The 22,337-nt window shown below is 47.1% G+C and overlaps 1 protein-coding gene across 1 annotated transcript in view; it reads left to right on the plus strand.

The window, feature by feature from the left end:
• LOC137415493 (polyunsaturated fatty acid 5-lipoxygenase-like) overlaps window positions 1-22,337 on the plus strand; it is a 214,856-nt gene that overhangs the window by 62,482 nt on the left and 130,037 nt on the right. Inside the window, exon 6 of the mRNA XM_078782592.1 lies at window positions 15,330-15,433. Within this exon, the coding sequence (XP_078638718.1) occupies window positions 15,330-15,433 (104 nt within the window). The remainder of the gene's footprint in view (window positions 1-15,329; window positions 15,434-22,337) is intronic.

Raw genomic sequence — 22,337 nt, forward strand, 5'->3', positions numbered from 1 at the left:
TTGAGGGGGAAGCATTGAGAAGGTGTGTTGAGGGGGAAGCATTGAGAAGGTGGAGTGAGGGGGAAGCATTGAGAAGGTGGGTTGAGGGGGAAGCATTGAGAAGGTGGGTTGAGGGGGAAGCATTGAGAAGGTGGGTTGAGGGGGAAGCATTGAGAAGGTGGGTTGAGGGGGAAGCATTGAGAAGGTGGGTTGAGGGGGAAGCATTGAGAAGGTGGAGTGAGGGGGAAGCATTGAGAAGGTGGGTTGAGGGGAAGCATTGAGAAGGTGGGTTGAGGGGGAAGCATTGAGAAGGTGGGTTGAGGGGGAAGCATTGAGAAGGTGGGTTGAGGGGGAAGCATTGAGAAGGTGGGTTGAGGGGGAAGCATTGAGAAGGTGGAGTGAGGGGGAAGCATTGAGAAGCTGGGTTGAGGGGAAGCATTGAGAAGGTGGGTTGAGGGGGAAGCATTGAGAAGGTGGAGTGAGAGGCAGCATTGAGAAGGTGGAGTGAGAGGCAGCATTGAGAAGGTGGAGTGAGGGGCAGCATTGAGAAGGTGGAGTGAGGGGCAGCATTGAGAAGGTGGAGTGAGGGGCAGCATTGAGAAGGTGAAGTGAGGGGCAGCATTGAGAAGGTGGAGTGAGGAGCAGCATCGAGAAGGTGGGTTGAGGGGGAAGCATTGAGAAGGTGGGGTGAGGGGGAAGCATTGAGAAGGTGGGTTGAGGGGGAAGCATTGAGAAGGTGGGTTGAGGGGGAAGCATTGAGAAGGTGGAGTGAGAGGCAGCATTGAGAAGGTGGAGTGAGGGGCTTGGAACGATTGGAACGCCTTTTAAAGGGGATTGGAACGCCTTTTAAACGCACAGATCAACGCTGCACTGTGTGAAAGGGGTGAGGAATGGGGTGAGGGTTGTGGACGAGGCGCAGAGAAGGCCAAAACCAAAGAAAAAGAATCCTTTTGAAGAAGAAGAAGAAGAAGACATTTATTGTGGTGCAACAGAAGCACACGTGTCGCATTTGTGAAGGAGATAAAACGGTTGAAATGCATTCTGAAAACAATATTTTTTTTTTCTTTAAAGAAGAAGTGTTTTTATTTAATGTCGATTCATGGGGGATGTAGAAATTCAAAAGAAATGAGAATCGTTACAGCGTGAAATATAAAGATTTTGTGTTTGTTTGTTCCAAAAAAATTTGAAATGAGGAGATGAAATAGAAATAGGAGATAGGATAGGATAGTGTTGAGGAAATAAAAGCAGGATAACTAGGAATACAATCAGGACTGAGCTTAGCATGGCACACTTTCTATCCGAGGAAGGTCTTGAAAAAGGCCATTCAGGCTTTTTTTTTTTTTTTTTTTCGGACACTGAATCGAGGCTCGTGAAAGAACTAACATTCATTTCACAAACAAATCAACCAGACAAACAAAATATATAACAAGCGTTACGCTTAGGTCCCCCGTCGGTGAAGTGATGTGAGTTGACAAAGTGGAAGACGCAGAAAACATGCGATGATATGATATTTCGCTCACAAGGGTCAGACATACATGGAGGCGGCCATCTTGGATTTTGACGTGGCGACCCAATTTTCAATAGCGTTCTTCCTTGTGCTTAGATACACCCACACACCAAATTAGAAGTTGGTACTTCGCTCATTTTTCGAGATATTTCGCTCAAGGTTCAGACATATATATGGTGGCGGCCATCGTGGATTTTGACGTGGCGACCCAATTTTCAATAGCGTTCTTCCTTATGCCGAGATACACGCACACACCAAATTATAAGTTGGTACTTCGCTTATTTTTCAAGATATTCATCTCACAAGGTTCAGACATACATGGCGGCGGCCATCTTGGATTTTGACGTGGCGACCCAATTTTAAACAGCGTTCTTGCTTGTGCCTAGATACACCCACACACCAGATTAGAAGTTGGTACTTCGCTTATTTTTCAAGATATTTCGCTCACAAGGTTCAGACATATATATGGTGGCGGCCATCTTGGATTTTAATGTAGCGACCCAATTTTCAATCGCTTTCTTCCTTATGCCGAGATACACCCACACACCAGATTAGAAGTTGGTACTTTGCTTATTTTTCAAGATATTCATCTCACAAGGTTCAGACATACATGGCATCAGACATACATGGCGGCGGCCATCTTGGATTTTGACGTGGGTTGCACCCACACATCAAATTCGAATGTGGTCCTTCGCTTACGCACGCACGCACGCAAACACGCACGCACGGACGGACGGACGGACGGACACACGGACGGAGGGGAAAACCATAGTCCCCCTTTCGCTCCGCTGTGCGACGGGGGACAAAAAGGGAGCGGAAGACAAGATGGGGAGAGAAGGGGAAGCACACAAACATAACATTTGAGAGCAGGGAGATGTGTGGGAGGGAGAGGGCTTGGGAGGAGGAGGTGTGGGAAGGGGGGGGGGGGGAGAAGTATAAAACACAAGGACACCAATGACTTCCAGGACAGAAGTTGGTAATTCAAAAAAGTGGATTTGGGGTGAATTAGCGGGGGTAGAAAAGATCAAGGTTTTGGATGGGGGAAGATAAGAGATGGTGGTGAACAGCTGTTTTAAAGACCTGGAGGGTGGAGTGGGATTGAAGAGAGTGAAGGAGTTTGTTCCAGAGGTGGGAGAAAAGAGGAATGAAGGAGTGAAGGTGAGCAGAGAGTCTTGATTTTGGCAGTTTAACCAGAAGAGGGTTGCAGGCAGATCTCGTGCGACCTGTAGGAATATTTGCGGGACAGAGCCCAGAGAGAGCTGGGGGGGCAAGGCCAGAGAGGATTCGGTAGAAGACGGAAAGACCACCAACCTGCCTGCGGTGAGTGAGTGAGAGGCCCTTGGAGTTAGCTTCATCGCGGGAGATTCCAATGATTCTGAACGCTTTGGTTTCAACAGCGTGAAGACGAGCTAGGTGTGAGGCAGGAGCACCAGCCCAGAGGGGAGAGCAGTATTCCATTGAGCTGCGGATGAAAGCCTTGTATGTGGTGAGGAGCTAAGGTGTACCAAGGAAGGACTTTGCACGACGGAGGATGCCCAGTCGGCGACTGGCTTTGGAGGCCAGCTTGGAAATGTGGTTTTCTCAGGAAAGATCATGGCAGATAGTGAGACCCAAAATCTTGAGTGACAGAACTTCTTGGAGAGGATTATTAAGAAAGTGGATGGGAGGGTTGTCCAGTCGGTCTTTTCGGAGAGACTTCGTAAGAGTGTGAGATTTGTCAGGATTGAAAGACATGTTCCACTTGTTTGCCCAGTCTGTGATTTTGTCCAGGTCTGCAGAGAGTGAGGAGGCTGCAGACTGCCGATCTGAGGGATGAGGAATGGAGCGACAGAGAGTAGAGTCATCAGCAAAGAGATAGAGAGGATTTTCAAGAGAGTCAGAGAGATCATTGATGAAGATCAGAAAAAGCCCAGAACACTGTCTTGGGGAATTCCAGCCTGAACAGGAAGAGGAGATGAGAGAAAACCATTCAGGGCCACACATTGACTACGACTAGAGAGGAAGTCCGCCAGCCATGCGTGGAGATTTCCATGGATACCAAAGGAGGAGAGTTTGGTGAGCAGAGCGGGGTTGCAGACCGTATCGAAGGCACGTGATATGTCAAAGGAGACAGCTCTAATTTCCTGTTTGGCATTGAGGACCTCCATCCATTGTTGAGAAAGCAGAAGCAGCATGGCCAGAGTAGAGTGACCAGGTCTGAAACCAAATTGATGATCAGAGATCAAGCCATTGGAGAAGAGGAAAGATTTATATCTGAAGCAATGATGGATTCCATGACTTTGCTGATAATTGGGAGAAGGCTGATTGGTCTGTAGTTGCTAGGATCTGTTTTTGCACCTTTTTGTGCAAAGCGGTGATGTTGGCTGATTTCCAAGCAGATGGCAGATGACCTTGAGCAAAAGAGAGGATGAAGAGAACAGAGAGAGGGAGTGAAAGAGCGGCAGAACATGATTTTAGGACCCGTGGGCTGATGCCGTCAGGACCAGTTGCAGAATCAGAGTCGAGGGTTGACAGAAACTTTTCCACCTTGTCAGGAGGAAAGGACACAGAGTCCAGGAGCAGCTGGGTACGACTGGGTACGGTGGGTACAGAGAGGGATGGGTTTGGGACACAAGATTTAGAGGCAAACACAGAGTTGAGGCATTGAGCTTTTTCACGTGCGGAGTCAGCCGTTAAGCCGTTTGAGGTGAGGGAGGGGATGGAGGGGGAACAAACACCAGAAACAGATTTGACCAGACGCCACCAGGATTTGGAAGAGGGAGACAGATAAGAGAGTTCGGTCTTGAGAACGGAGAGATATTGTTTCCTGGCACTCCTGAGGATGAACACACACTTGTTTCGGGCTTTGTGAAAGGAAATGAGATTTCCTTCCGTTGGATTTGCTTTCAAGGAGACGAAGGCAAGTTGTTTCTGGGCAACAGCCTCTCCACAAGATTCCGTGTACCATGGACGGGAGGAAGGGTATGACAACTGAAGACGAGATGGGATAAATCTGTGCATGAGGGAGAGCAATTTACTTTGAAAGAATTCCCAGGATGAGTTGATGTCAGAGGCGGTAGAGATGGGAGACCAGTCCAGATGATTGATGGCTGCTTGAAGACCGTGCCAGTTGGCCTGAGTGAAATGCCAGACTCGTCGACGCTGAGGAGGCTGTCTGAGAATGGTCAGAGAGATGTCCACTTTGACAAGCACATGATCAGATGAGCCGATTGGAGCAGAAGAAGAGCAGCAGACATTTTCAGGGAAGTTAGTCATAACCAAATCCAGAAGAGAAGATGCTCCGTTGACTGAGATCCGGGTCGGGAAATTGACAGATTGTGTCAGTCCCAGTGAGTCGCAGAAGTCCTTTGCTGAAGAGCCATGGCTGGTGAGAAAGGTACCCACACCCAGCCAACTGGCATGGTGACAATTGAAATCACCACATATGAGGAAGAGAGAGTTGGGATGGGTAGATAGAAGTTGGTCCATATTATCAGACAGCGAGATGTAGATGGAGTCATCACTGTTTGGTGGACGGTACAACACACATACAAACAAAATGTGGGAGCGAAGAGGAAGCCGTAGCCAAAGGTATTCCCGGGGGTGAGGTGGAGAGAGGGCAGTGGAGGGCGAGTGAGGAAGAGTTTTTTTTATAAAGATAGCAACCCCACCTCCAGGACGAGGCTCAGGTCTATCATACCGGAGGAGGGAGTAACCTGGGAGAGATACCAAGGCATCAGAGACATCATGAAGGAGGAATGTTTCTGTTAAGCAGATCACATCTGGTTTGTCAGAAGCAACCTGTATGGAGAGATCAGTCAAGTTTGAGCGAAGGCCCCGGATGTTTGAGGTCCATACCGTTAATGAAGAGGAAGGGGGAGCATCGGGTACAGAACAGGGGGGGGGGAGGGGTAGGGTAAGATGCGGAAGAGGAGGAAGAGGTAGGGAGAGCTGTTGAAGGTGTGTCAGAGATTTCAGAGATTTCAGAATAGCTTGGAGAAAGGGAAGAATGGGGCGGACAAAAGGTTTGATGGAGATTGGGTGAGGCACAGTGAGGTGTTATTTGAGGAGGGGGAAGAGCGAGGCAGAAGGTTGGGGGAGATGAAGGTGAAAGTTGGAAGGGGGAAGAAGCAGGGAGGACGCTTTGATGAGGAGGGGTGAGAGGGGAGTCTAGGAGGGGAGGAGCGAGGGAGAGTCTCGGAGGGGAAGGGTGTGGGGGGAGTTTAAGAGGGAGGGGAGGGAAGGGGCAAGGGGGGAGATTTGAAAGGGATGGGTGATGGGGAGGATTTGGAGGGGAGGGTTGATGGGGAAGTTTTGGAGGGGAGGGGGGATGGGGAAGTTTTGGAGGGAAGGGGGGATGGGGAAGATGTGGAGGGGAGGGGTGAGATTGGATTTTGAAAAGTGTACGATTCATGGGAAACGAACATTTTTTGCAAAATGAGTTTGAGACCTTCGAGTCAAAAATACGTTTGAGGACGCTGAAGGAGGGGTGGAGTTCTGGAGAGTTTAGGGAATGTAGAAAGGAGGAACTGTAAGAGATGGTATTATATATATTTTTTGGAATGAATAGATTTGGTGAGCAAGACGAAAGCATCCTTTTGTAGGAGAAGAAGAAAAAGGTGTTATAATATATGAGAGAAAATAGTTGTTCAGGGGAGAGATTATACATTTCTAACCACGTGATCGCGTGATCGCGAACAACGTGAACGAAGAACGAACGAACAAATAAGAACAACAAATAAACGAATAAGCCCTGAGAAGGAAATATTTTTTTGGGTTTTTTTTTTTTGAGTAGAGATATTAAACAGGGAGGTATGGGGTGAACGACTGGTACGAAACAGAGAACGAAAATAATTGCAGCGCATTCGACGAATCGCTGAGAGAAAAACAAAACCACAAGGTCGGAGACGGTATGGTAGCCTAAGCCTACGAGTACTAGGCCTCAGAATACTCGATACGCATTAACCGACGATTGTGGATACATGTACGAAAAATTAGCACCGAAAATTTTCCAAAAGATACGCTATAGGTACAAACACCGAAAGATAGATACAGTCTCGACAAAAACACAATTGTGAAAGATCACTTAGCTTCGAACGCATGGAACAGCTTCGAAAAGACGTGACCTCGCCGTGATCTCGCGAGATTCTTTCGACATGAAACCCTCCCCTCCCCCTCAAAGATGATTTTTAGTGGGTGGAGGGATCAAGTTCGGGTTGTGACCCTGGCTTTGGGACCTCTGGCCTAAAGTTACGCACAACTCACATCTCGGCCATCTTGCCTGAATTTGGATTCCGAAGCAGCTATAAACTGTTATTTTGTGTTTCACAGGCAGGGTGATTTATCAATGCGTGTGCTGTCCCTCGGATGGACGTGAAACGTGGAGACCCGTCTGCCGGTTTTAGTTGGAGGCACCGGCAGAGATTGGGGAGGGGGGTTGTTGCCCCCCCCCCCCCTCGCCAAATAGAGAAGTCAAACTACGCTGTTGTCTTGGATCTCATGGTGTCTCACGCGAAGACAAAATGGGTTGAGGGGAAGCATTGAGAAGGTGGGTGGAGGGGGAAGCATTGAGAAGGTGGGTTGAGGGGGAAGCATTGAGAAGGTGGGTTGAGGGGGAAGCATTGAGAAGGTGGAGTGAGGGGGAAGCATTGAGAAGGTGGGTTGAGGGGGAAGCATTGAGAAGGTGGGTTGAGGGGGAAGCATTGAGAAGGTGGGTTGAGGGGGAAGCATTGAGAAGGTGGGTTGAGGGGGAAGCATTGAGAAGGTGGGTTGAGGGGGAAGCATTGAGAAGGTGGAGTGAGGGGGAAGCATTGAGAAGGTGGGTTGAGGGGAAGCATTGAGAAGGTGGGTTGAGGGGGAAGCATTGAGAAGGTGGGTTGAGGGGGAAGCATTGAGAAGGTGGGTTGAGGGGGAAGCATTGAGAAGGTGGAGTGAGGGGGAAGCATTGAGAAGCTGGGTTGAGGGGAAGCATTGAGAAGGTGGGTTGAGGGGGAAGCATTGAGAAGGTGGAGTGAGAGGCAGCATTGAGAAGGTGGAGTGAGAGGCATCATTGAGAAGGTGGAGTGAGGGGCAGCATTGAGAAGGTGGAGTGAGGGGCAGCATTGAGAAGGTGGAGTGAGGGGCAGCATTGAGAAGGTGAAGTGAGGGGCAGCATTGAGAAGGTGGAGTGAGGAGCAGCATCGAGAAGGTGGGTTGAGGGGGAAGCATTGAGAAGGTGGGGTGAGGGGGAAGCATTGAGAAGGTGTGTTGAGGGGGAAGCATTGAGAAGGTGGGTTGAGGGGGAAGCATTGAGAAGGTGGAGTGAGGGGCAGCATTGAGAAGGTGGAGTGAGAGGCAGCATTGAGAAGGTGGATTGAGGGGCAGCATTGAGAAGGTGAAGTGAGGGGCAGCATTGAGAAGGTGGGTTGAGGGGGAAGCAATGAGAAGGTGGGGTGAGGGGGAAGCATTGAGAAGGTGGGTTGAGGGGGAAGCATTGAGAAGGTGGAGTGAGGGGCAGCATTGAGAAGGTGGAGTGAGAGGCAGCATTGAGAAGGTGGAGTGTGGGGCAGCATTGAGAAGGTGGAGTGAGGAGCAGCATTGAGAAGGGGGAGTGAGGGGCAGCATTGAGAAGGTGGAGTAAGGGGGACGCATTGAGAAAGTGGGATGAGAAGGGATACAGAAAGTGGGGACAAGAAGCTTTGAGGGGTGGGGTGGGGTGGATGCTTATCCTGATTCCATATTCCCAACTTTGACAGAGATAGAGATCATGGAAAAGGGGATTGGAACGCCTTTTAAACGCACAGATCAACGCTGCACTGTGTGAAAGGGGTGAGGAATGGGGTGAGGGTTGTGGACGAGGCGCAGAGAAGGCCAAAACCAAAGAAAAAGAATCCTTTTGAAGAAGAAGAAGAAGACATTTATTGTGGTGCAACAGAAGCACACGTGTCGCATTTGTGAAGGAGATAAAACGGTTGAAATGCATTCTGAAAACAATTTTTTTTTTTTCTTTAAAGAAGAAGTGTTTTTATTTAATGTCGATTCATGGGGGATGTAGAAATTCAAAAGAAATGAGAATCGTTACAGCGTGAAATATAAAGATTTTGTGTTTGTTTGTTCCAAAAAATTTTGAAATGAGGAGATGAAATAGAAATAGGAGATAGGATAGGATAGTGTTGAGGAAATAAAAGCAGGATAACTAGGAATACAATCAGGACTGAGCTCAGCATGGCACACTTTCTATCCGAGGAAGGTCTTGAAAAAGGCCGTTCAGGCTTTTTTTTTTTTTTTTTTTCGGACACTGAATCGAGGCTCGTGAAAGAACTAACATTCATTTCACAAACAAATCAACCAGACAAACAAAATATATAACAAGCGTTACGCTTAGGTCCCCCGTCGGTGAAGTGATGTGAGTTGACAAAGTGGAAGACGCAGAAAACATGCGATGATATGATATTTCGCTCACAAGGGTCAGACATACATGGAGGCGGCCATCTTGGATTTTGACGTGGCGACCCAATTTTCAATAGCGTTCTTCCTTGTGCTTAGATACACCCACACACCAAATTAGAAGTTGGTACTTCGCTCATTTTTCGAGATATTTCGCTCAAGGTTCAGACATATATATGGTGGCGGCCATCGTGGATTTTGACGTGGCGACCCAATTTTCAATAGCGTTCTTCCTTATGCCTAGATACACCCAAACACCAGAATAGAAGTTGGTACTTCGCTTATCTTTCAAGATATTCATCTCACAAGGTTCAGACATACATGGCGGCGGCCATCTTGGATTTTGACGTGACGACCCAATTTTCAATAGCGTTCTTCCTGATGCCGAGATACACCCACACACCAAATTAGAAGTTGGTACTTCGCTTATCTTTCAAGATATTCATCTCACAAGGTTCAGACATACATGGCGGCGGCCATCTTGGATTTTGACGTGGCGACCCAATTTTCAATAGCGTTCTTCCTGATGCCGAGATACACGCACACACCAAATTAGAAGTTGGTACTTCGCTTATTTTTCAAGATATTCATCTCACAAGGTTCAGACATACATGGCGGCGGCCATCTTGGATTTTGACGTGGCGACCCAATTTTAAACAGCGTTCTTGCTTGTGCCTAGATACACCCACACACCAGATTAGAAGTTGGTACTTCGCTTATTTTTCAAGATATTTCGCTCACAAGGTTCAGACATATATATGGTGGCGGCCATCTTGGATTTTGATGTAGCGACCCAATTTTCAATCGCGTTCTTCCTTATGCCGAGATACACCCACACACCAGATTCGAAGTTGGTACTTCGCTTATTTTTCGAGATATTTCGCTCACAAGGTTCAGACATATATATGGTGGTGGCCATCTTGGATTTTGATGTGGCGACGCAATTTTCAATAGCGTTCTTCCTTATGCCTAGATACACCCACACACCAGATTAGAAGTTGGTACTTTGCTTATTTTTCAAGATATTCATCTCACAAGGTTCAGACATACATGGCATCAGACATACATGGCGGCGGCCATCTTGGATTTTGACGTGGGTTGCACCCACACATCAAATTCGAATGTGGTCCTTCGCTTACGCACGCACGCACGCAAACACGCACGCACGCACGGACGGACGGACGGACGGACACACGGACGGAGGGGAAAACCATAGTCCCCCTTTCGCTCCGCTGTGCGACGGGGGACAAAAAGGGAGCGGAAGACAAGATGGGGAGAGAAGGGGAAGCACACAAACATAACATTTGAGAGCAGGGAGATGTGTGGGAGGGAGAGGGCTTGGGAGGAGGAGGTGTGGGAAGGGGGGGGGGGGGGGGGAGAAGTATAAAACACAAGGACACCAATGACTTCCAGGACAGAAGTTGGTAATTCAAAAAAGTGGATTTGGGGTGAATTAGCGGGGGTAGAAAAGATCAAGGTTTTGGATGGGGGAAGATAAGAGATGGTGGTGAACAGCTGTTTTAAAGACCTGGAGGGTGGAGTGGGATTGAAGAGAGTGAAGGAGTTTGTTCCAGAGGTGGGAGAAAAGAGGAATTAAGGAGTGAAGGTGAGCAGAGAGTCTTGATTTTGGCAGTTTAACCAGAAGAGGGTTGCAGGCAGATCTCGTGCGACCTGTAGGAATATTTGCGGGACAGAGCCCAGAGAGAGCTGGGGGGGCAAGGCCAGAGAGGATTCGGTAGAAGACGGAAAGACCACCAACCTGCCTGCGGTGAGTGAGTGAGAGGCCCTTGGAGTTAGCTTCATCGCGGGAGATTCCAATGATTCTGAACGCTTTGGTTTCAACAGCGTGAAGACGAGCTAGGTGTGAGGCAGGAGCACCAGCCCAGAGGGGAGAGCAGTATTCCATTGAGCTGCGGATGAAAGCCTTGTATGTGGTGAGGAGCTAAGGTGTACCAAGGAAGGACTTTGCACGACGGAGGATGCCCAGTCGGCGACTGGCTTTGGAGGCCAGCTTGGAAATGTGGTTTTCTCAGGAAAGATCATGGCAGATAGTGAGACCCAAAATCTTGAGTGACAGAACTTCTTGGAGAGGATTATTAAGAAAGTGGATGGGAGGGTTGTCCAGTCGGTCTTTTCGGAGAGACTTCGTAAGAGTGTGAGATTTGTCAGGATTGAAAGACATGTTCCACTTGTTTGCCCAGTCTGTGATTTTGTCCAGGTCTGCAGAGAGTGAGGAGGCTGCAGACTGCCGATCTGAGGGATGAGGAATGGAGCGACAGAGAGTAGAGTCATCAGCAAAGAGATAGAGAGGATTTTCAAGAGAGTCAGAGAGATCATTGATGAAGATCAGAAAAAGCCCAGAACACTGTCTTGGGGAATTCCAGCCTGAACAGGAAGAGGAGATGAGAGAAAACCATTCAGGGCCACACATTGACTACGACTAGAGAGGAAGTCCGCCAGCCATGCGTGGAGATTTCCATGGATACCAAAGGAGGAGAGTTTGGTGAGCAGAGCGGGGTTGCAGACCGTATCGAAGGCACGTGATATGTCAAAAGAGACAGCTCTAATTTCCTGTTTGGCATTGAGGACCTCCATCCATTGTTGAGAAAGCAGAAGCAGCATGTCCAGAGTAGAGTGACCAGGTCTGAAACCAAATTGATGATCAGAGATCAAGCCATTGGAGAAGAGGAAAGATTTATATCTGAAGCAATGATGGATTCCATGACTTTGCTGATAATTGGGAGAAGGCTGATTGGTCTGTAGTTGCTAGGATCTGTTTTTGCACCTTTTTGTGCAAAGTGGTGATGTTGGCTGATTTCCAAGCAGATGGCAGATGACCTTGAGCAAAAGAGAGGATGAAGAGAACAGAGAGAGGGAGTGAAAGAGCGGAAGAACAGGATTTTAGGACCCGTGGGCTGATGCCGTCAGGTCCAGTTGCAGAATCAGAGCCGAGGGTTGACAGAAACTTTTCCACCTTGTCAGGAGGAAAGGACACAGAGTCCAGGAGCAGCTGGGTACGACTGGGTACCGTGGGTACAGAGAGGGATGGGTTTGGGACACACGATTTAGAGGCAAACAGAGTTGAGGCATTCAGCTTTTTCAAGTGCGGAGTCAGCCGTGTAGCCGTTTGAATTGAGGGAGGGGATGGAGGGGGATCAAACACCAGAAACAGATTTGACCAGACGCCACCAGGATTTGGAAGAGGGAGACAGATAAGAGAGTTCGGTCTTGAGAACGGAGAGATATTGTTTCCTGGCACTCCTGAGGGTGAACACACACTTGTTTCGGGCTTTGTGAAAGGAAATGAGATTTCCTTCCGTTGGATTTGCTTTCAAGGAGACGAAGGCAAGTTGTTTCTGGGCAACAGCCTCACCACAAGATTCCGTGTACCATGGACCGGAGGAAGGGTATGACAACTGAAGACAAGATGGGATAAATCTGTGCATGAGCGAGAACAATTTACTTTGGAAGAATTCCCAGGATGAGTTGATGTCAGAGGCGGTAGAGATGGGAGACCAGTCCAGATGATTGATGGCTGCTTGAAGACCGTGCCAGTTGGCCTGAGTGAAATGCCAGACTCGTCGACGCTGAGGAGGCTCTCTGAGAATGGTCAGAGAGATGTCCACTTTAACAAGCACATGATCAGATGAGCCGATTGGAGCAGAAGAAGAGCAGCAGACATTTTCAGGGAAGTTAGTCATAACCAAGTCCAGAAGAGAAGATTCTCCATTGACTGAGATCCGGGTCGGGAAGTTGACAGATTGTGTCTGTCCCAGTGAGTCGCAGAAGTCCTTTGCTGAAGAGCCATGGCTGGTGAGAGGGGTACCCACACCCAGCCAACTGGCATGGTGACAATTGAAATCACCACATATGAGGAAGAGAGAGTTGGGATGGGTAGATAGAAGTTGGTCCATATTATCAGATAGTGAGATGTAGATGGAGTCATCACTGTTTTGTGGATGGTACAACACACATATGAACGAAAGGTGGGAGCGAAGGGGAAGCCGTAGCCAAAGGTATTCCTGGGGGTGAGGTGGAGAGAGGGCAGTGCAGGGCGAGTGAGGAAGAGTTTTTTTTATAAAGATAGCAACCCCACCTCCAGGACGAGGCTCAGGTCTATCATACCGGAGGAGGGAGTAACCTGGGAGAGATACCAAGGAATCAGAGACATCATGAAGGAGGAAAGTTTCTGTTAAGCAGATCACGTCTGGTTTGTCAGAGGCAACCTGTATGGAGAGATCGGTCAAGTTTGAGCGAAGGCCCCGGATGTTTGAGGTCCATACCGTTAATGAAGAGGAAGGGGGAGCATCGGATACAGAACAGGGTTGGGGGAGGGCTAGGGTAAGATGTGGAAGAGGAGGAAGAGGTAGGGAGAGCTGTTGAAGGTGTGGCAGAGATTTCAGAATAGCTTGGAGAAAGGGAAGAATGGTGTGGACAAAAGGTTTGATGGTGATTGGGTGAGGCACAGTGAGGTGTTATTTCAGGGGGGGGAAGAGCGAGGCAGAAGGTTGGGGGAGATTAAGGTGAAAGTTGGAAGGGGGAAGAAGCGGGGAGGACGCTTTGAGGAGGAGGGGTGAGAGGGGAGTCTAGGAGGGGAGGAGCGAGGGAGAGGGGAGGGGTGTGGGGGGAGTTTAGGAGGGAAGGGGCGAGGGGGGAGATTTGAAAGGGATGGGTGATGGGGAATATTTGGAGGGGAGGGGCAAGGGGGAAGATTTGAAAGAGATGGGTGATGGGGAAGATTTGGAGGGGAGGGGCAAGGGGGTAGATTTGGAGGGGAGGGGTGATGGGGAAGTTTTGGAGGGGAGGGGTGATGGGGAAGTTTTGGAGGGGAGGGGTGATGGGGAAGTTTTGGAGGGAAGGGGTGATGGGGAAGATTTGGAGGGGAGGGGTGAGATTGGATTTTGAAAAGTGTACGATTAATGGGAAACGAACATTTATTGCAAAATGAGTTTCTTGAGTCCTTCGAGTCAAAAATACGTTTGAGGAGGAATATGAAATGGAAATTTGACAATATGAAAGGAATAGCACAAAGCAAGGAACCAATTAGAATGAATGATTTAACGGGAAGAAACAGCAGCACATTGACGAATGTCACACACAAAAAGCGAAGAATCTGGCTCGGAAAACTCAGCTTTGGTGAGGTGGAACAGGGAAGCTCAAATTTCACCATGCACACGCAAAGAATCCGAACCAGAATCCAGGCCAAAAGGTTCCCCCAGCCAATCAGACAAGAACATGGGAATAATTGTGGCCGCTAAAGAAAGATACAGAAATTACGTTGAAGAAAGCAGAGAAAAAAAAACTAATACTGATCGGATGAAGCGTTATATTTGTCGAATTATGAAGTCATAACGAAAGCACCAATGACAGCATCATTAACATGTCTTATTCCCCATCGGGAATACTTGACAATGAGCCATGTTTCAATTTTTTCCATGGAGCTGTTTCAGAGATATAGAGGTGCTAATTTTTTCCAAGAGGGCGCCTGTACCACGTGACCTATGACGTCATAATTACCACTAAAATTCTACAGGCGGAGGCACTCCTATGGTGAAAATTTTGTGTCGATCGGACCAATAATTAGAGAAAAAAATTCATACTGATCGGATCTGGGCTTGTTCTTGTCAAATTATGATGTCATAATTAAGGTACCAATAACATCATCATTGAACCACCTTTAGAGGCCTATCTTATTCCCCAAGGGGAGAACTTGACAACGCACCATGTTTCAATTTTTTCCATGGAGCACTTTCTGAGATATAGCAGTGCAGCCTTTTTTGATTTTTCCAAAATGGCGCTTGTACCACATGACCTATGACGTCACAATTCTCATTAAAAAATTCTACAGGAGGAGGCGCTCCTATGGTCAAAATTTCGTGTCAATCGGACTAACATTTGCAGAGAATCTTTTTCCATACTGATCAGATCAAGCGTTGTACTTGTCAAATTATTACGTCATAATGAAGGCCGAGGTCTTGAAAACCAATTATGACGTCATATGATGATGATAATGACATTATCATCATCATATTTTATTCCCCATGGGGAGTACTTGACAATGAGCCATGTTTCAATTTTTTCCATTGAGTGGTTTCGGAGATAGAGGTGTAACGTTTTTTCCAAGATGGCGTCAGTGCCACGTGACCTATGACGTCATAATTATGAATAATTAAATTCTGCAGGCGGAGGCGCACCTATGGTAAAGTTTCGTGTCAATCACACCAATGGTTGCCAAGAAAATGAATTTTTAAAATGCAGACACGTACGTACCATAGGCAAGCGATCGATTGCCTTACCCTGCTTTTTTCTCTGTTATAAAATCGATCCTTGTTGGACTCTGTTCCTTTTTCATTGAGACAACCAAGCTGTATATTTTACACAAAGGTCACAACAGCTCTGAGGGGGATTAATATGTCCTTTTTTTTTCTCTACTTCACAGGATGAGGAATATGCGCCTTTCTCTTTTGTTAGATGAGAAGGTGTCCTGGACAAGTTTTTCCGAAATCAATAAGTTGTACAATCAACATGTCACAGCAATCTCTGGTAAGTGTGCAAACGCCATCACTACCACCAGCCAATCAGTAAGTACACTGATGTATTATTGGCATGGACATCCTTTTGGACTCTGACTTATTGAAACCCCTCGACTTTTGGTCTATAAGACAATAAAGTAACTCAATCCAAAAGGACATTCATGGTGGGATAGACCTTATATTATGGGTGCTGTTGATCCCAAACCAGAGTGAAAGGGCCCCAGCAGTGCTCCTTCCTAATCTGTGGCAAAATTAACCCGCCATTATGGCTTTTTAAAGAAACCCTTGGTGATGATAGCTATCTATCAATGATCAACTATCTCTATGCCCGTCTGTTTGTGGGTCATGTAACCCCTAAACTGCAGGACGCACCCCATTCAGAATTTTACCAAACGAACACCAGATCATCTGCATACAACAACTCCCACGGTAAACCCTCCTTTACGTTCTGAGCCAGCACCTCCATCACAGCTACAAATAGTAGTGGACTTCGTACCGACCCCTGATGCACTCCCACCTTCACCTCAAACTCACCACTGTTCCCGTCCTTCGTCCTTACAGCTGTGCGCGCTCTTTTGTACATTGCCATCACTACTTTGATCAACCATTCCTCCACTCCTAACTTCCTCAATGCCCATGTCAATACTTCACGTGGAACCCTATCGAATGCTTTCTACAGATCAACAAACCCAAGAAACAACTTCTTCCTCTTTTCCATGTACTTCTCCTGCAACTGCCTCACAACAAAAAGCGCGTCTGTCGTTCCACTTCCTGGCATAAATCCAAACTGCATTTCGTCAATCTTCACTTTCTTCCTTATCCTCCTCTCCAACCCCCTTTCCAATATCTTCCTTCCATGCTCCAATAACTTTATCGCTCGATACGAGCCACAGTCCAGAGGGTACTTCCACCACTTCTCCTGATCTCCCTGTCATTGTCCTTACATTCCACGTCCCAAACCTCAGAAACCGATCTCCACGTCGGGCATCAGACTTTTCGTCGTCACAAATGGAGTGATTTCCACCCTTGCTTCGATCGGGTTCCCCACCTTGAGTTTTGACGAGAGGGAGTGGGGTCCCCCACGGGGTACTTCGGGCTGTACCCTGCCCATATCTCGTTGTAATTGTCATGGTTCTCTTTTTGAGGCAATGTTTTTATGGCCCGATGCCCTTCCTGACGCCAACCCTTTTAGTCGCCTCTTACGACACGCAGGGATACGGTGTACCTATTCTAAACCGGGGTACACATCCAAAGTATGGATGGACTGAAGGAGAAAATGAACAAGTGGAAGGAATGTATGGGGGCAAAAGGTCTGAAGGTGAATATCGGAAAGACGAAGGTGATGGCAAGTGGTAAAGCATGTGGTGAGGTGGAAAGAACTGGGCAGTGGCCGTGTGCTGTGTGCAGGAAGGGTGTCGGAGTGAACTCCATTCAATGTACAATGTGCGCTGAGTGGGTTCATTGAAAATGAAGTGGTTTGAGAGGGTCATTAACCAGTGTGGCAGCTACATTCAAGTGTAAGGTGTGCACAGAGGGAGCTGCAGATGAAGGAAATGTTGAGTTGGATGTTGGAGATGGCGTGAAGCTGAACTCTGAACATCCAAAGACCCAACACATCCTGAATACCCCAAAGACCCTGAAAACCCAGAGGACCCAAAATACCCTGAATACTCAAAAGAAAAGTGAAGACCCATAAGACAACAACGACCCTTAAGACAAAATAAATGTTTGTATTATGATTGGTGTTGTGGAAGTGTAATTCAGTGTAACTTATTGATTGGCACTGGTAACTTATTGATTAACCTGGTAACAAAGCAAATACATTTTACATGCAAACTCTGTGAAGGACGAGTTTGTAAATGAGTTAGGAATGTGCACGAACATGATAATCTCTTGAAACACCTGGTCACAGCCCCAGGCTGGAGCACCCCCCTATTGTTTGATAAATGGAACTCACAACAGGGGGGGCTAGCTGGCGCCAGGAAGGCGACCAGTAACGTCAGCGGAGAAGAGATTACGAGTTCAGCGGACAGAGGATTAAGTCGAGTTGGTCCATATAAGCGGGAGCTGCGGCTGGAGTCGAGAGAACTTGCTACGTGAAGCGCTGACCGAACGGGAGTGTCGGATGAACGAGAAGGACCAGCGAAAAGAGTTAACCTGATCCATTATATTGTCGCGTGACTACCCTTGGTGAACACCGTAGGGTAACACGGATGACCGATTGCGAGACTTTACACTCCCGAGGCGAAAACTCAATGGCGGATTCAAGCTCAACACAAAGTTAAACGCGCGGGAGGCCAGACGCAACGAGCTCCACCGCCTTATCTATTAAAATGAAACACCCAGGAAACTGCGTTCAAATATGTACAGAAAATAATAGAAGGATTTATTATTGAAAAGTAATAACAGTGAAAAAACCACGCGCCGGTAATACTAATAACTAAATCGGGACGTCCCCACACGACTGATATCAAACACAAAACGAGGGAGATTAATTACGAAAAGAACACGTCACGTCGTTCAAAATGTACGCGGATTCGGGCTTATCTGGTCTTTCGTCGTCTTTGTGGCTGCCGTCCAACACCGCTCCTTTCGGCCCGATCGCACACCTCGCTCCAAGTTCCACGGCCCTCTGCGTCCGCCTCCAAGCGCCACCAGGCCTCGTCGGTCCAACGGCCCACACACACCACGAGCTCCTTTGCTCCAACGGTCCACCGCAGGGCTGCACGAAGCAACCAAAACCAAGTGCCAACTGCCAACTGCAACGAGCTGTGGTCACGAATGCTCAACGAACCGTGTCCTGTGCCAACTCCGACGAACTGTGCAACGAACCGTGTCCTGTGCCAACTGCCACGAACTCTGGTACGGAACTGTAACAACGAACTCTGCGACTCAACTCTCTCAACTCTGGACTCCACTCGAAAACTGCCGAAATGGCGTCCGACCGTCGCCTATATTGGTGGCCGATGACGTCACATTGGCGCGCTCCTCAGCCAATCATAGCCTCCCAACTCGCCCAGGTCACGCCCTCTGCGGCATGCGACTCCTGACATCTCCCGTCCGTGACCCCGCGGTCCTGGTGTAACACGTGCCAGCGAGGTTGGTAGGCCTTTGAGGTGCGCAGGCGAGGTTTGTAGGCCTTGGAGGTGTAAACGGTGGCGGTGTATTGTGGCGGTGTTCTTGGCCTGGTTGGTGTCCATTTATTACGAAGTCAATGTCAGGGAAAGGGAATTATTTAATGTTGCACTAAGGACCTAACTAATGTTTATGTGGTTTGCAGTGCCATAAAGGACAAAGGTTTGATTACTAGGTGATACTCACAGGGGCGTTACCTTTAATCCCTCACTATTTAACACTCGAATCTCCAGGTAGATCCACACTCATACATCTTACCCCGACAACCGCCTGAACATCAATAACTTATTACATGTAGAGTCCCTGTCACGACAGCCGAATACCTACCTATTCAGATCTACCTAGCTCTAGATGTTGCATTACCAAATTCATAACACAGCCCCCCCCCCTGGAACCGTAGCTCCTGCAAGGTTCACCGCAGGGCTACCATTCCAGCCTTAACACTTACTGTCACACACTTAATTAACCTATGAAATAAATCAGGAAGGGCTGTGGGAAGTGAGTCGGACTACCTACCTACACTTCCTTAACATGCTGAACCCCTTAACCATCATGCAAGTATGTACATCTTCTTCGTTGTTCCTGTGGAGGGAGGAAACAACAACACACAACACTAACTTAACCACAAAACTTAACCATCTTTCCAAAACTCAAAACTCTAACCTTTGTACATACCCCGGTCTACAGACCGCGTCCCCCGGTGGATGCCACAAGACTCAACCTTACCTGCGGGGCCATCCCCAATGCATCCCCCTAAATTTCCTCGGGCCCTGTCCAGATGTTACAGGTGAGTGACACGGCTCGGTGGATTTCGCCCACATTCATGCTACACAGACCCCTTAACCACTCATTCTCATTCCATAGGTCATCAAGGCATTGCAAAAATCAACAAAGCACTTATTCCCAATACACCCCCTGCAGGACCATGGCATTGATGTCATTCACGTGTGTGTGCATTCCTCAACTAGGCAGCGGGGAGGTACCGCACAAAAAGATGGTGGGGGCGCATCAGGCTGTGGTGAGTAGTGTAATAATGTTGCTTCTGGGACACCTCCGTTTAACATGGGAAATCCCTATCTAATGTCATTTACCCCCTTGTCTTTTTCAAAAATCATAAACACCTCTATTTCTCCCACCCTCATCTTTATGAACCTTTTGTCTGTAGTACCTATCCTTAATGTTGTTCATTAGACCACTCAAACACTACAAATATTTGTTTTCTCTTATAGACCTATCATCCTTCTTCTACATATCATCTGGCAGATTAATCTTTGACCCACTCAAACATTGACCCATTCACTTCCATATTAATTCTTTCCCTCCCTCATTGACCCTAAACACCTATATTTCTCTCACCCTGTTCTTTACGAACCTTCTAACCTTTTGACATGTTATCCTTATTCATTAGACCACTTAAACACCTGTGATCCTTCTGACCTCATGGACCTTTTAACCTTTTACTCTTAATATCATCTGGTGAATATAACCCACTCAAACAACGACCCTACAAATATTTGTTTATGCGTGGGAAATAATTTAATTCTCTTGCCACTCTCTTCACCATCTAATATATTAACAAAAAATATGTTTGAGTTTGGTTCTTTATTAAGATATTTTAACTGAGCTAAGATAAAATGGTAAACCTCCCTCAATGTTCTTATTTGAGCGCCTCCAGTGCCACACACTTTTTGGTAGGCTCTGCCCACCTTTTGTTAAGCTCCGTCCACTTTTTGGAAAAAACCCGCCCACTTTTTGGTAAGCCACGCCCACCTTTTACTAAGCCCCGCCCACTTTTTGTTAAGCCACGCCCACTTTTTGCTATACCCCGCCCACTTTTGCTAAGCTCCGCCCACTTTTGCTAAGTCCCACCCACTTTATAAACTCTTCAGCATTGTATCATTTCCAGGTAATACATAACATCATTTTCAGGGAATTTCCATCACATCATTTCCAGTTAAGACACACCCAGGGAATTTCCACAGGAAATGACACACACCCAGCCCTTCTTATAAAAGGCACCGACCACACAGGCTTTTTCAAACACGCTTTCTGCTTCACTTGAGAATGGACTCCTATGCCGAAATGGAATGGGATAACTTTGCTATTCCTTGGAGTCCTACTACCTGTGTAGCGCTCAACCTTCAGATTGATGAACTGGACTCGAACCTCTTGTCGATGGAGGAAATTGTATCTGAGCTACGAAATGAAAATTCTACTTTTAACACAACTTGGGATAAAGTTATTTTTTTGTTTGAAGATCTTTTGAACAACCAAGACCCACAGAACGAGTTCTACCTTGATGACCCAGCCAAAGAGTTATACCTTGGAGATCCACAAAATCCTGAAAAAGAGTTCTACCATGATGATACTTATTGTGAGTTATCAAAACAAAACCCACTGAACGAGTTCTACCTTGATGACCCAGCCAAAGAGTTATACCTTGGAGACTCACTAAATTTGGGAAAAACAAATTATGAGGTCTGCCTAGATGGTTCTAACTGTGGAGCCTACCTTGGAGACTCACTAAATTTGGGAAAAACAAATTATGAGGTCTGCCTAGATGGTTCTAACTGTGGAGCCTACCTTGGAGACTCACTAAATTTGGGAAAAACAAATTATGAGGTTTGCCTAGATGGTTCTAACTGTGGAGCCTACCTTGGAGACTCACTAAATTTGGGAAAAACAAATTATGAGGTTTGCCTAGATGGTTCTAACTGTGGAGCCTACCTTGGAGACTCACTAAATTTGGGAAAAACTAATTATGAGGTTTGCCTAGATGGTTCTAACTGTGGAGCCTACCTTGGAGACTCACTAAATTTGGGAAAAACAAATTATGAGGTCTGCCTAGATGGTTCTAACTGTGGAGCCTACCTTGGAGACTCACTAAATTTGGGAAAAACTAATTATGAGGTCTGCCTAGATGGTTCTAACTGTGGAGCCTACCTTGGAGACTCACTAAATTTGGGAAAAACAAATTATGAGGTTTGCCTAGATGGTTCTAACTGTGGAGCCTACCTTGGAGACTCACTAAATTTGGGAAAAACTAATTATGAGGTCTGCCTAGATGGTTCTAACTGTGGAGCCTACCTTGGAGACTCACTAAATTTCATAAAATTAGGAAAAGAGTTTTACCTTGGAGACTTTGAAAACTGGTTTCGTTTTGGAGACTCGGAATGGGGGTTTTGTTTTGATGACTCGGAATGTGATACCTATCTTGGAGGCTCAACAGGAATGTGGTTATACCTTGGGAACTTGGAAAGTTGGTTTTATTTTGGAGACTCTACCTGTGGGGTTCCTCTTGGAGACTCTTTGGATTCTAAAGCAATGAACAATGTTCTTTATTTAATGACGCTTGATTTAAGCAATATCAAGAAAGTTCGAGGAAGAAAATGCTGGAAAATTCTTTCTTCCCATTTCTACTTCTTCAAACTTAAAAGCCTTGAAAGACAGAATTGGAGGAAGAGGAAAAAAAAAAAGAAATACGTATTTAAAAAAGAAGAAAAGAAAGATTATGTTAGGGTTTGGGTGGGATTTTGAATGTGAGGGTTAGGGATGGGGTTGGGTTAGGGTTGGGATTTTGAATGTGAGGGTTAGGGTTGGGGTTGGGTTAGGGATGGGGTTGGGTTAGGGATGGGGTTGGGTTAGGGATGGGTTGGGTTAGGGTTGGGATTTTGAATGTGAGGGTTAGGGTTGGGGTTGGGTTAGGGATGGGATTGGGTTAGGGTTGGGATTTTGAATGTGAGGGTTAGGGATGGGGTTGGGTTAGGGATGGGGTTGGG

This window comes from Myxine glutinosa, chromosome 7, assembly GCF_964187855.1.
Source record: "Myxine glutinosa chromosome 7, kmMyxGlut1.1, whole genome shotgun sequence".
NCBI classification, from domain to species: Eukaryota; Metazoa; Chordata; class Myxini; order Myxiniformes; family Myxinidae; genus Myxine; species Myxine glutinosa.